At 32.3% G+C, this 15,421-nt stretch overlaps 1 protein-coding gene across 1 annotated transcript in view; it reads right to left on the bottom strand.

Annotated features, from left to right (window-relative positions):
- Positions 1–2,172: 2,172 nt before the first annotated feature.
- LOC133185564 (coiled-coil alpha-helical rod protein 1-like) overlaps positions 2,173–15,421 on the bottom strand; it is a 31,507-nt gene continuing 18,258 nt past the window's right edge. Inside the window, exons 13-19 of the mRNA XM_061320858.1 lie at positions 14,876–14,994; positions 14,688–14,758; positions 12,273–12,390; positions 11,653–11,754; positions 7,695–7,846; positions 5,863–6,007; positions 2,173–2,807 (exon numbers count right to left, since the gene is read on the bottom strand). Of these exons, the coding sequence (XP_061176842.1) occupies positions 2,710–2,807; positions 5,863–6,007; positions 7,695–7,846; positions 11,653–11,754; positions 12,273–12,390; positions 14,688–14,758; positions 14,876–14,994 (805 nt within the window). The 3' untranslated portion in view covers positions 2,173–2,709. The remainder of the gene's footprint in view (positions 2,808–5,862; positions 6,008–7,694; positions 7,847–11,652; positions 11,755–12,272; positions 12,391–14,687; positions 14,759–14,875; positions 14,995–15,421) is intronic.

Raw genomic sequence — 15,421 nt, 5'->3', positions numbered from 1 at the left:
AAATGATTATTTTCAGATATAGTATTAGGTGAAACGTGGGACTACTATAAATATGGTTGACAAAACATGGAAAGCGTTCAGTCATTACCAAACGCTGCGAGACTACAAAAAAATTCTTTGTTCTATGTGATAGAGATGGTGGGCGTTGTGTTCAAATTTCTAGCCTATTGCAACGGAAGAGCCTTATATTCGAAAGATATACAGAAGGAAAATTATAGGAACTTAAACAGCAATATCCAAAAACTGGTATTAGGGGTCTCCTTTTATTGCATGATAATATCCTAGCCTACAAGTCAAAATAAGATACGATTTTCTTCTCCTTAAAAAGGGAGCTATTGTCATCCCTCACCCTGCTTACTCTCAAGGTCTTTCCCCCTGACGTTTTTTTTTTTCTTTTTCCAAAGCTTAAGCTTTGCTTGGACGACGCTACAACTCTAGAGCATCACTTGGGTCCACATTTTATCAATTTATAAAGTGGATCTAAAAAAGAGTACAGAGATGTATTTCACGTCTGAAAAAAGTGTATTTGTTAAAGGGAAGTACTTCACAGGAATGAAATAAAGAAACGCAAATGATTTCATACCCTTTTTAGGAATCAAGGAAAACTTCTTTTTGAAAGACACTCGTAAAACATGGTGGGTCAATGCCTGTTATGGGTAACATCCATAATCACAAACACTCGTCTGTATAATGGCGTTTAACGAGGTTGGATCCTGATATTTAAAGTCTTAAACTTTTTTTGTCAAGTATATTTTTAGTTTCTACACACAAAGCTTAATTAAAAATCAAAACAAAAAATGGTGGTCAATATGCTTCTTTCGGCGCTACAATACATTTAATTTGACCTTTTTGCACTGAAATTTGTGTCTTAATCAAAAATCACATCTTCGACGTTTTCCCTCGAAAGTTTTTATCCAAATAAATCATGGAACAAAATAAACTATTAGTCTATTTAAAAAAAAGACGCATTAAAATTGTGAAGAAAGAAAAAGTTTCATATTGCTTCGAAAGTCTTAAACTTTTGCTGAATTTAAGCAGATTGATCAAAGTTATCTTATATATTCAGAAAAGAAAAACAAAAGTGGGGGTCTATGATCTAAATTTTTAGATATTACTAAAAAAGTGTTAATTTTATGTTAAAATTGGCTCAATTTTTTCCTGGACTTTCAGAATATATTTACTATATTTGTCACAATATAATGAAAGAATTCATAAGAAATAATTTTATTATTAGATATTTCAGAGCCAGCATAAAACATTTCACTGCAAAAAACAGCTCTATGTGCAACCAGCATGGAAAAATAGTAATCTAAACTTAATAGTACTGTATATATTTCAAAAGGGAAAAATTGATCATTTTCTTCTAAAAAACCTTCTGCCACAAAATATAGTTCCTGGCTTAATCCTATTTTAATGGAATTTCATCGCGGTTTTTTCATTGGATATAGTTTAATTTGCATTGTAGAATCCAGATTCAATGTTAGAACATAAAAATGATGCAGAATTTTAGAAATAAAGGTCCTGACCAAAATCTGCTCAAAAGTTCAGGATCGAACCTCCTTAAGAATCCAAGTATTGACTTCCTTTAGCTTCCTTAAAAAGGCCATTTCAACGTTTCAAGGAAATAGAGTAAAGTTTTGTGTAAATGTGATGCAGACATTATTGTTTACTGACAAAAGATAATTTAAAAGTAAAATCAAATGAGACATCATGTATAATTGGTTTTTTTGATGTCCATGACTATTCTAAAGCCTTAGTGTATTGTTCAAAGTCCCATCACATTCACATTGTTATACTGTAAATGTATTATATTTAGTGTGTACGATATTTGGTGGAAATTGATTTTTGAACAAGTTAGCGTAGATTTGATTTAGCGCATTTCTTAATGTTTCTTAATGGTCTTATTTATGTATGTATGTGCAGGACATTTAGCGTTGTGCTTGATTTAGGAGAAGTATCTTTCTGCGAAAGGCGCAAAAAAGAATTCATGTATAGCTAAATGTAATACGTTTACAGTATTGTCTGATTGAGAGTACTGATACTGTTATTCCAATCACATGGGAGAGCGGTGTCTGATTCTTCTATTTGTCCATGGAATGGAGTACAAAATCAGATATTAGATAGAAGAAAACTCATCAAAATGAAGACATTGGAAAAAAACTTTTCCTTACAGATATTTTTTTTGTTCATATGTGTTTACTGGAATCAAATTCTTAATTGCTATTGACCATTATCATATAATTTTAGGCTTATCGCTATTTAGCTGTGTTTATCGCCAGTCAAATTGGGACAATCTTCGGTCATTATCATTTATTGTACTTTTAACTACAATAAGGTCATATACATAATAAAGTATTTCTAAGCTATTCAATAATCTGTATCTAGAAACAATGTGCACTGCACTAGTGACAGCACTCCAATTATCATGTGGAGACATGGTTTTTACAAGGCTTTATCCTACTAAAGGAACCTTATCAGATTAATCTTATTGGACCCTTTTAGATTTAGGTCAAAAGAATTACAAAATGTTCTTCCATTTTTGAAACGAGAAAAAAAAAAACCTTCTTTCACTGCCCTTTCTCCTTTTTCTAGGGCATCATTGATTTGACAGTCTCCTTATTTCATCTTCTCTGACACACACAGAGGGGAGCAGCTAGTCCTGTCATGTTATATCACAGTTAGAATCCTGTATCTATACATTATTACTTATCAGCTATCTGAATCTGAGCCAGAGAAATCGTCCTCCATAACTGCGGTGGTTAACACTTTTAAATCCTCTAAAACAGCTGATATTGGTTCTTCATTCCCTGAAAATGAGAAATATTAAACAACTTTTAAAATACTTAATTTTTTTTTCTATTGTAAGGAGAGAAAAAAAGGTGAATAAAAACATTAAATGAAAATATTATTTTAAGCTAAATTTGTTATAATCTCTTGTAAATAATCAAAGTACTGATACAGTACTGAAAGACAGGGTCAAATTAATAACTTTCATGATAAACTTCATAACTGCTGACGATTTTTTAAAGGGTTTTTTTGTTTTGTTTTATTAACTAAAAAATACAGAAATTTAAAATTAAAACAAAATTGAAAAAGTAAATATCATAAACAAAATATTAGATACTTATATTCAGATTAACAATTGGTGAATCTTTCAGCATTGTCCAAATTTTAACTTAAATTTTAATTAAGTAGTAAACAAACAGTGACACAGTCTAACATTAAGCACCCCAGTAATTTATATATACATGTAATGATTATCAAAAGATTAACTGTTTCAAAATGCTTTAACATTGTCCATAATTTGTGTAGAAAGATCTTCAAATTACTTTCTTTTGTTTGATTAAGCATGTGTGTCTTCTGACCAAAGCAATTTCTGCATTCTTTTCTTCAGTGTAGATTCAATTGAGCTGCTAAGTGCAGGGCTTTCATCCGAGACATCGTCTGACAGTAAACTAATAGATGTGACCCTCTCTGATAAGCTTTATAATTATTTATTTATGCCTCTGACAGTTGATTTTATCATCTTCTTCCTCTTAATTATTTTAAACACTTCAAGCAATATGAGCTATAACTCTGATGTCGGAAATTTTTGTTGCTATATTGTAATTAAATATTTCAATGACAGAAATGAAGAATGTTTATCAACTTGTATTGTTTATATTTGTGATGGAAAAACTAATTTAAGCTTTGGTTGAAGCAAAATTACATTATTGTCCTGTACAATATTGCTTCCTTATATAATACTATAGAGTCCATTGTACAGGAATCTTTCTTCTGAAACAATTTGATACTTTAATTTAGTCTAATTGATCATAAAGGTCTAAGTTACATACAGCTTTATCATAATAGCACATTTTAACATCAAAATTGTTTCTCAAAAATACAGTTCATATTGCTTTCAGTAAAAATATGCTTTACCAGTTGATAACTTAAACCAGCAGGGTTTAGAATGGACATTTTACATCTGAAGGAAGGGCTTTATTTTAGATAGTGGTTTAATACTTTAATTTAACTTCTGGTGATATTTTTAGTGACAACTTTATTCAACCAAAATGAAAATCTTAGATTGTGTACTAAATAAAATGACTGGATAAATTAAAAGGGGATTTCTATTCTGATTTAATTTCAATGAACTATAATCATCTGTAGAGGAAACTGGAATATGATGTTGGAACTGTAAACTATGTACTAAATGAATCAATCAAACCTTTTTGATTCTAAATAATAAAATTTGAAAAGAAATGCAAACTTTACCTATTACAATTCTAAGTAATGAGCAATTAAACTGGAAACTTTGAGATAGATCCATGTAAATAAAAGAGCCCGGTCCGCTGAATCCTGTTTTGTTGTATTTTAAACTCTGATTTATTCCTTTGGAAATTAATAGCAAGTCCAGATTGTTCATGTGGTTTATTAGAAGATGTACACCACCTTTTTTTTGCTTGTAAAAATTATGCAAAACCATGAAATTCCGTCACGAATAAGCTATTATTTAATAATCTGCACATTAGAAATGTGTACATGTGATGCTATGAAGGATGATTCTTTCACCAATGAGCAAATTAAAATGCTGCACTTTTGATGATTATTCAAACTTTTCTAAATAAATATGGTCATTTTTAGGTCACCTGAGCGACTCACGTGACCTATTGCTAACTATTTTTGTCTGTCGTCCTGCGTCATCCGCCGTGTGTTATGTGTTAACATTTGAACATTTTCAACTTCTTCTTCTACACAAAGCTATTCATAATTTACTTACAAAATAAGTTGTTGCAAATGCCTGTATGATAAGTCTATAAGTTCATATTCTTTGTGAACTTTTCAAAATTGAAAGACACACTCAAAATATTTTAAATTATCAATTTTGACCTTAAAATACACATAAATTGAAAAACTGTCAAAAGATTTTTTTCTCCTATTAGCTTAGAATGTTTCGATATGTTGCTGCATGGGTAACCACAGTTTCTTTGATATCTTTATTATTTGCCTGTACCCATGGGTAGGGAGGATTGTCCTGGTAATTCGGATGGTATAATTAAGTAAAGCTTCAGAAAACATTGTTTACTGCTCATCTGTGGAATGAGTATGAATTATAAATTGCTAAAAAATAGGAATCATAAAGCAAAAACCTTTGTAAAATAAGTAAATAGATAATATATAATCATAGACCAATCCCACCCAAGAGGATCGTTTTAGCGGTCAGCAATTACGTTTGAGAAGTCAGTGACTGTGTAAATATATTTTCTTCTTATTATTCCTGGGATTTATCTTTAAAGAACAATGTTCTTGGTCAAGAGAAGCCTAACAAAAGAATGTATTATTAAATATACTGTCTACTTAAAATAAAACATGTAAAAGTCTTTCCAGGAAATATACCATATTGTACTGTCATGCGTGTTTGTACCGGTAGTGAAAAAGTTTCTTCAAAACTGAACAAACTCTTGCAGAAATAAATATTCTACAAATAAGAAATCCAAGAAGTTTGTGAGCAAAGGGCTCTTACATAATCTCCACAATATATAATTCATGATATACCGTAATAATAATCTGATTATTAAAAGGAAATGATATTGTTGGTCCTTCACATTGCAATGGGCTATGCTGAGGAATAACATTTGCCCTATGGGAATTTCAAGAAGAACAATGTGACCAGATCATTAATCAGACATTTTTATTAAATAACTGTATTCTTTTCTTTTAAGTTTTATAGTAAAATAATCAAGATATGGCTAAAGGTGCTCTAATTACTCGAAAGATAAGCTAAAACACCACAAGGGATATAATCATGCCAATGATTGAATTATATTGGTAGGGTTTTGTTATGAAAAATGCATATATTAATAATTTAGCCATGTATACCATTTTCCCTCTCTTCTCCAGGGACATTGTCATGAATAGTTGTGACCTTTTTGAACTGCTGGCCAACATCTAGTTCCTGTACCTGGATGGGTTCCGACCTTTGTGACCTCACTTTACTCAACAAGCCCTCCTGTCTGAGTGTTGCCTGTAATTATTGGAAGGAGTTCAGCTGTCAATTTCTACCAGCCTTTTGAATTTCTCATTAACAAAATTGCTCATTTTTGCAGAAAGCAATATACTCCAAGGATAATTAATGAAAAAAAAAACATTTACTGTCAGGTTTTACAAAGGAAAATAGATTATGAATAATTAATGATTACTCGCTATCCTTGAATAATTTCACATTAACAAGCTATTTATAATAATTGGAAATAATTATTTGACCCCTTACACTAATCCTCTGGTGCTGCAGGGTGTGTAGCTGATTAATTCATGTTTATTGACTTACCATGAAAATAACTTGACACCCTCCAAAAAAGAGGGGAAAACTGTCCCTATTAGCAAAAATTTTAGTCTGTTAATAATTCAGTCAAATCTGCAATTCAGTGCTAAGCTGTGTAATTTCAATATTTGATCGAATTCTTCAATTGAATTTGCATTTGATTAGGATCAATAAAATGTCAATTTTCTCCCTTTTTTCTCCCTTTTTTTCTAAAGTGAATTGGCACTGGATGGACAAAGTTAATATACCATTACCAAAACAATGGTTTGTATAGATGCAACATTGAAATGTAGATGTACTTGTGCATTTGTCTATATATACCAAATAAATCCTTTTTCTTAATGTGCATCCTCACATAAATACTTTGTAATCCTGCTGACTAACAAAAGACAGAAAGATATTTACTGGTATTTCAAAGAATAGAGACATTCCACTGGGACTGTTAGATGGAGGTTAAATTTTCTATCAATTCTATCAGAGTTTTAATTATATATTTATCTACCATCAAAACATTTCAAAAAGGAAAGGAAGCATAATTAAAAATTAAAATCAGTTGTCAGAAATAATTTGCTATTTTTTTGGACCACACATACTATGAAACTAGAATGTGTCTTTTGCGAGTACATAGCCCCCTTGCAAGAGGCTAAGAGTGTTTTGGAAAATGAGATAATCTATGTGTTTTCAGAGCTAATATGTCAACAAAAGTGTTGATACTTGTGAAATCTTTTATGTATTCCTGATACACAAAAAAATATTTCTGAAAAAAATGGGTGTTATCATATAAAAGTTTGGTGGAATGTTCTGGAACAAGTAAAATCCCAGTTGTCAGCCAGCTCATTTATGACTGTGCTTTATTTTTTTTTTCTTTTTGTACTGCTTATAAATACATTCAAACCTCGTTATCTCGAACTTCATTGGACCAGGAAAATATTTCGAGATATCTGATGATTTGAGATATCCTGGGTAAAATACTTAAGAAGTAAGTGCTTGGGACTTCAAAATCACTTTGATATATCCATGGTTTTCGAGATATCAGTATTTGAGGTACCGAAGTTCAACTGTACATGCTTCAAGAAATATTACAAGACTGATGTAATAGTAATTTTAAATATAATAGTAATTTTTCTTACAATAATGTTACAATTTTAACTTTACAATTATACAACATATTTTTATTCAATTTTTTTCTTTATTTCTTTACATACCTATAAAATCATGTTCTTTTTCCTCCTGCCTTATATCAGTGTGAACAGAGTTTACTTTAGGTACACCCTTTACAATGTTTTACATCATAACACAAAATAAATCTGTTCAAATGCCCCACCCCACTTCACTATAAAGCTTGTTCCACAGGACATGATGTCACTCTGATGTAAACAAGAAGACTGACCATCATAAGATTCCTCTCCTTCTCCAGTGACTTCACCTGTTCCTGTAGGGTAGATAACTGATGACTATAGTGCTTCTCCACCATCAAGCTCTGCTCTGCAGTACGATCCTTCTCCCTAGCCACCTGCCGTTCCAACTGTCGTAATGATACCACTGAAAATTCAATAGACTCGATAAGATACTTCAGAATTTTCATTTAATGACTTGTATTTCATATTTACTGCTATACAAAGTAATATTTTATCATATGCAAGAAATTGGCCTTAAGGTTCATAAACCCTCTGCTCACTCATATAAAATGTTTCTTCACTCTTATGATTTTCCAAAAGAAATCTATTTTTTAAGTAAAATAAAAACAATTATAGCATAGCTTGCGGGGCAAAATTGGACGAAAAAGGCACTTCAACATGACAAATTTATAAAGGGATAATAGACATTTATGCCATTAAGAGTTATCTCTCTTATCAGAGTATCAATGAACCTTAAAGTGAATCAAGAATGCAACCTTTTGGTATAAGGATATATAATAGTTCTCTTGCAGAGATACAATTTTATTGGATACTTCGTCCTATGGTGTGTTGTTTCTACTTTGACATTTGCATACTGTGTTGACATGCTTCTTATCCCACAATATTAATAGGCTATTGGTCAACTCGAAATAGATGTGCATGATATCGATAATCAAATCCTCCCAGTTGAAATGCAAGTGTTTTAATCACCATGCTACCAAGATTGATCATGTGTGGATCTAGAGGGGGGGGGGTTGCGGGGTATGGACCCCCCCCCCCCCCCAAAGGAATTTGCAGAGTTATTAAGTATATACTGAAGCAAATAAAAAATGACTTTTTGGAACTACACCCCTCCAACCCCAAAAATGTAGAACCCCCACTACCACCACGAAATAGTTTTTTTTTCACATTTGGGAATGGACTTTACGTTTTTTTTTTTCACTAGTCAAGAAAAACATTTAGGAAAGGAAAGGATTTTTTTTTTTTTTTTTTTTTTTTTTTGCTATTCACAAATTTCTGGGTTGGAAATTTTTTTGACTGCATTTACTGGGACATTTGCAATAAGCTGTGTAGCAGAATTCCTCTTGCTGTAATGAAGAACACGACCTAAATGTACTAAATGTAATTATGCCAAAAGACATGAGGTCTGAGTCTGACATACTGTATATACTCGCCTATAAGTCGGTCCGCCTATAAGTCTGTTGTATTTTTTAAGTTTAAATTTGAGGGATTGACTTGCTAAAATACCGATCTTTTTATAACTCGCATATAAATCGGATAAAGGGTTTTGGACCAAAGATTAACTCCCAAAAAAACGACTTATAGGCAAGTATATACGGTAGTGTCAAAATAAGTTTTTTTATTACAACATTCATCTGCTTAAACAAAAACATATAGATCTAATGAGATGCTTAAGTAGAGATATTCTTTGCAATTTTCTATGACATTATCTTAAATCTACAGAATGAAAATGTTTAGCCCTGAGTGAAAGGTCAAGGATACACAACTACATTATGCCTTTAACCAAGATGGAACTTTAAAATATATGTTCTTTATTACATTATTATCACTTTTTATTTACAGATACAATATTTATCAATATTGTTGAAAATATCTTAGTTTCTTTGGAAATGTTTTACACTGAGCTGATTGCTAACATGAAAAGATGGATTGGACATGGCCAGGCAAAAAAAAAATCTATTTTATTTTATTTCTTCATAGATAAAAAACCTGTGCATTAAATGTGTGCACATTCTTATGTGTCTTTACTGTAATAAAGGTCTAATCATTGGTAAAAAAATGAGAGACCACTGGTTATACAGATAGCTGAGAAACATTTTCCTGCTGGCGAAACATCAGATTAAGCTTTTTATGATGAATTGGGGATTTGATAAAATGTAATGTTCATGGAATTTAAAGGTTTTTAAGGTTTCTAATCATGTGATTTATTATTTGCCAGAGCAAGACAACATTATCAAATGAATTATTGAAGACTGTAAAGACAAGATGTAAAACAATTTTGACAGCAAATTAATAGTGCTTATCCTCCATACAGTTCATTGTCCTCAGTTTTACTTGATATTACCATATAATCCCTATTAACCGTCCTGGGCTCTTAGAAAATTGTGAAAAGGGGGCGGTTATTTTGGTATTCTAATTATAATATTTTATGTCATATTTTAACTTCAAAAAATCTTTTGAAAAAAAAAAATTCAGAGAAGAGCTAAAAGGTTGTCTAACTTCCCTTTAAGTTAAGATAATCCATCTAAATTATGATATATGATTCATTTTTCCACCAAGAAATTAGAAGAAATTAGAGAACAAATTTTGTTGGTAACTTTCACTTTCAGAAATACATAATGATTAGGTCATTCTAAAAATCTTTCACTTTCAGGAATACTTTACAAACTAGTTACCCAATAACCAAGTTTCATTTTCACTTTCTTCAAATTATGGTGGACTTTCGATACAATTCTAGATGATTTTAATCACTGTACAGGGGGCCCTTATTTCTCGACAATTGAAAAAGACCTAGGGGGCGCTTATAGGGGCAGGGGCGGTTAATAGGGATTATACGGTAATTATGACAAATTACGATTATTTCAATGAATTCCTCTCAGAACAAGAGACCCTAAAGCCAAAATGGAAACCTCATTAACACTAACCCTTGTAAACATTTCTGAGAAAACATAATCTGTTTCTTATTCTTTGTTTACTACCACATAGCACTATAAATCCCGAATATAATTCAATGTAACCCCTATGTCTGCTCCCATGCAATACTATAGATCCCAAATATAATTCCATCTAACCCCTATGTCTGCTCCCATGCAATACTATAGATCCCAAATATAATTCCATCTAATCCCATGTCTGCTCCCATGCAATACTAAAAATCCCTAATATAACTCCATCTAACTTCTATCTCTACTACCATGCAATCCTATAAATACCTAAAATAATGCCATCTATAAATACTATTAATCTCCAATATAACTCCACCTTACCCCAATATCTACTTCTATGTAATACTATAAATTCCTTATATAACTCAATCTAGCTCCTACGGGTAAATTTGAAACTAAAATACATGAAGACATTTTCCTATTGAAACTGAATGAGGTATCTCTTGTGTATGATGTTTTATCAAATATTGTCCACATCTTATTCAACACCTTACAAATATATTTTGTATCCCATATTATATTTACATCGTTCACATAGCAATGTTTTACGACATCAAGTCAACATCATAATAACATTGTTATGTATTATCCTTTTTTTACACTGACATCGAAATATTGGACAACATCGAGTTGACATCACTGTACAATGTACAACAGCATTGTATCAACATTGCACATGTATATTTTACACACAGTAGTAAACATTTAATGACTCACCTACCCTTTATGTGCCTTATATTACTAACCTGTCTTGGTATGTTTTGTATTACTAATCTGTCTTGGTGTGCCTTAAAATTACTGACCTGCCTTGGTATGCCTTCTAATTACTGACCTGCCAAGGGGTGCCATATAATTACTAACCTGCAAATGTGTACTTTACACTACTAACCTGCAAAGGTGTGTATTATATTACTGACCTGCCTTAGTGGGTCTTTGGTGTGCCTTATATAACAAACCTGCCAAGGTGTGCCTATATTACTAACCTGTCAAGGTGTACCTTACATTACTGACCTGCCTAGGTGTGCCTTATATTACTGACCTGCCTAGGTGTGCCTTATATTACTGACCTGCCTAGGTGTGCCTTAAAATTACTGACCTGCCTTGGTGTGCCTTATATTACTGACCTGCCTTAGTGTGTCTTATATTACTGACCTGCCTTGGTGTGCCTTATATTACTGACCTGCCTAGGTGTGCCTTATATTACTGACCTGCCTTGGTGTGCCTTATATTACTGACCTCCCTTGATGTGTCTTATATTACTGACCTGCCTTAGTGTGCTCTCTTTTAGCATCACTGAGTTTTCTGTCATACTCTGCCAGCTGCTCTCGAAATTCTGCTTCTATTTCTGACTTTTGTTCTGACATGACTGTAAAACAAATGAAGAACTCATTTATCTTTAAATTTTGACCTAATTCACAGAGATGGACAGCTTATAGTTCTGGGCCTAGAATCATGAAATGGATTTTGACTTCAGTCAAATTTTGAATCGCCTGTAAAATATTTGTTGATTATTGAATTAATCTTTTAATTTGCAGAGAACAACACTTTTGTAAAGCAATAATGAAAAATATTTTAATTTTGGTCCACTTGACTTCTACAACATTTTAGCATTACATAAAGATTTTGACTTCAGCTTAAGAATTTTTATGATCCTGAAGCCTGATCAAAACAGTTATTTCTTACAAAGACCTTATTGATAGAAATCAACAGCTTATAGTCCTAATCATATCAGATATTTCTAACAAGACCTAATTCATAAAAATTGACAGCTTATGGTCCTAATCAATTCATCTGTCTCCACACAAAGACCCTATTCAGGAGAAACACAGCTTTAGACTCCTCATCAATATTTTCTTTTAATGGCCTGGTAATTTATCATGTTACCTTGTTCCATTCCTACTTCCCTCTTCGCTAATTCTGTCTTCAAATGATCTATGTTATCGTATGCTTCCTCTAATTCACCTTGGACTTTTTCAGACAATTCCTCCAGACATGAGCATTTCTGATGGACAAAACATCAATTTAGATAAAGTCAAAAGGCAAGATTGTAGGAAATATGGAGAGTGAACATTTTTTGACAAAAGCAATCACAAAGTAGATTCATTAATTTTATCCCCCCACTTCAACCTATAAATTAAAAAAAAAATCAAAGACAACAAAAACTCACATTAAATGAAAGGACACAAACTATAGCATCAAATGAATGTTTGAACAAAAAAGAACAAGAGGTCCACGGGCCACAATGCTCACCTGAGTCAATATGACACTGCTGTACTTCATCAGCAGATTTTTTCTATTATATATTCCTATGTAACACTTCAATCACCCATTGTGGCCCCTCCCTACCCCTCAGGGGTCATGATTTGAACAAAATTTGATCTCCAATACCTGAGGATGCTTCCATATCAATATGACTTATCACAGCTTTGCTGTTCTTGAGTAGAATTTTTTAAATAAATTGTGGCCCCACCTTCCCCCAGGGGTCATGACTTGAATAAAATTGAATCTACACTACATGAAGATGCTTTCATAACAATATGACTAATCATAACTCTGCTTTTCTTGAGAAGGCAATTTTTTTGAAGATTTTTCCTATATACAGTGGCGATGCGTTTATCCGGACGCCATTTATGCGGATGCTTCACCATCTGGACAATATTTTTTGGGAACAGAACAGATTTTTCCACGTTATTTCGTCTCATTAATCCGGAAATTCGCGTTCCACATCCGGACGGTCAATTTCTACTACAAAACATAATAGTTTATTGAAAATTGACTCATTTATCTGGACGGTAATTTTTCAAGAAATGACTTTTTCACACTTATCTTGCTGTAGTGTTAATTGTTGTAAAAACATTGGCCATGCAGTCAGTTTGAAGGTGGTTACCTGTGACCTACAAACAATAGCGTCTATAATCAGCGTGTGTTTATATATACCCCAATTAAATCACACGTTTATTATGAAGCTCAAAGAATTTAGCTTACACTGTGCATTAATTAAATAATAATCCGTTCAAAATAATATTGCTTACCATATATACATTGGTAAATTCATGAGAATTTTGGAGAGTTGTAAATAAAATGAACAACAAATTACGCACAATTTGGTACTGCTATTTATCATGTTGATTGCGTTGGTTTAAAATACAATTTTCCATTTCTAAAAACTTAAATGTATTTGAAACGCTTTTTTACCCACAAGACAGTTTAGAAAGGTACATAATGATGAAATATCTTTCTTCTTAATGTACTACTGTCTATAAACATACATTACTTCAGAAAAGAAATATAAAACTGGCATTACGTATAGAAGTTGATTACGTTTTTCAAGGTATTGTTTAATGATCAAAATTCAAACTTAGAGTTTGTAGGAAAAAATACATGTATTGATAATCATGAAGATGGCTTGTGTTTATGTTGAATGATTTTAATACTTTCATTGATTGCGCATATTTGAGTTAGCTTGCAGTGTTCAGTTAATTTTATAGTAACCCTGTGTAATGAATATACGGGGAATATACAGGGTTAGTTTATATTTGAACATTTTCAATGATGATCCTGAACAGTTCTGTCATATCATATGAGCTTCAATAATTATAAAATAGGCAAAATAAAACAACAGTAGATCAAAATCTGCTCAGCCAATGAAGTAACATGCAAGAGAGGAGGCGTATAATTTCACTGTTTTTAAAAAGGACATCTCAGGATAAAATTGCCTATCCATTTTTTATTGTATGAATTACATTTTAATATATTTTTTCTTTAATTAATTACTCCTTTTAAAACTATAAAATAAAACAATAAATCAAAATATTAAAGTTTCTTTCCTTTGCCATCACATTTGATACAGGAATGTGCATATATACATGCTTGGAGAGTGTTTTTTGAGAAGTGATTCAATTATATCCAGATGATTCATTTATCCGGACGATTTCATTGGGGACAGAGGCGTCCGGATAAATGAGGCGCCACTGTATTAATTTGTAAAACTTTGATCCTCGCATTGTGGACTAACCTTACCCCCGGGGGTCATGATTTGGAAAAACTGAGTCTACACTACCTGAGGATGCCTCCATATCAGTATGACTAATCATGGCATTGCTGCTCTTGAGACAAAGATTTTTAAGATTTTTTCCTATATATTTCTATTCCACTGTGGCCCCATTGAACCCTACGGGGTCAAGATTTGAACAAAATTGAATTTTCACTATATGTTTTCTTGTTGCTGGTCTTTAATCCAAAATGAACTTTATGACAGGTTAAAGTGTTCCTTCAATAAGTATAAATAAAGTTGACTACCTGGGTCTTTTCCTGCAGCACCTGCTCTAAGTCTTCCACTGTCTTTCTTAAATTTTTATTCTCTTCTCCACCTAAAATGATATAGATCCAAGTAGGATTTATGTATGAAGATTTGTAAGCCATGAATAAACAAATTATATTTATTTCACTATTCTTTACACTGAGATACAAATCAGAGAAGGAATTACATTTGGCAGTGGCTGCCTGTAATCTCTCACTCCAGGTTTCTGCGTCCTGTTTTAACTGCGCGGCCAGTCTGTCTCGCTCGTGCATTACTCGCTCCAGCTCCGAGGATACATAAGTGACACTGAAAAAACACAGAGTGACAAACAATAGGTATACATTATACTTGATAACTTGTGCAAAATGACTATCTCTGTTCAAAAAAAAAACAAGATGTGTTTGTGAAACACTGATGCCCACATATGGCAGCTCATGACTAAAGTTAAAGTTTCTCAAATGCAAGTTCAAACTCCAAGATTAATGTCAAAAGATCAAAAATGTGTGTGCCCAAAGAAAAGACTTGTCATAACGAATATACCTAAAAGCCCTAGCACCAAGCATTCAAAACTTATGGCCAAGGTTTTTTTGGAAAGTATGTCAAATTCCAAGGTCAAGGTTAAAAGGTCAAAAATGATGGTATTCAAGGAAAGGTCTTTCACGAGGAAAACACAATTAAACTATGAATGTCCTTGCAAAAACTTCAAAAGTTATGGCCCAAAGTTTATTGTTCA

The sequence above is a fragment of the Saccostrea echinata genome, unplaced genomic scaffold (assembly GCF_033153115.1).
Source record: "Saccostrea echinata isolate AGI-Se365-2 ecotype Australia unplaced genomic scaffold, CSIRO_AGI_Sech_v1 ptg000012l, whole genome shotgun sequence".
NCBI classification, from domain to species: Eukaryota; Metazoa; Mollusca; class Bivalvia; order Ostreida; family Ostreidae; genus Saccostrea; species Saccostrea echinata.
This window is presented reverse-complemented; position numbering and strand designations above follow the sequence as displayed.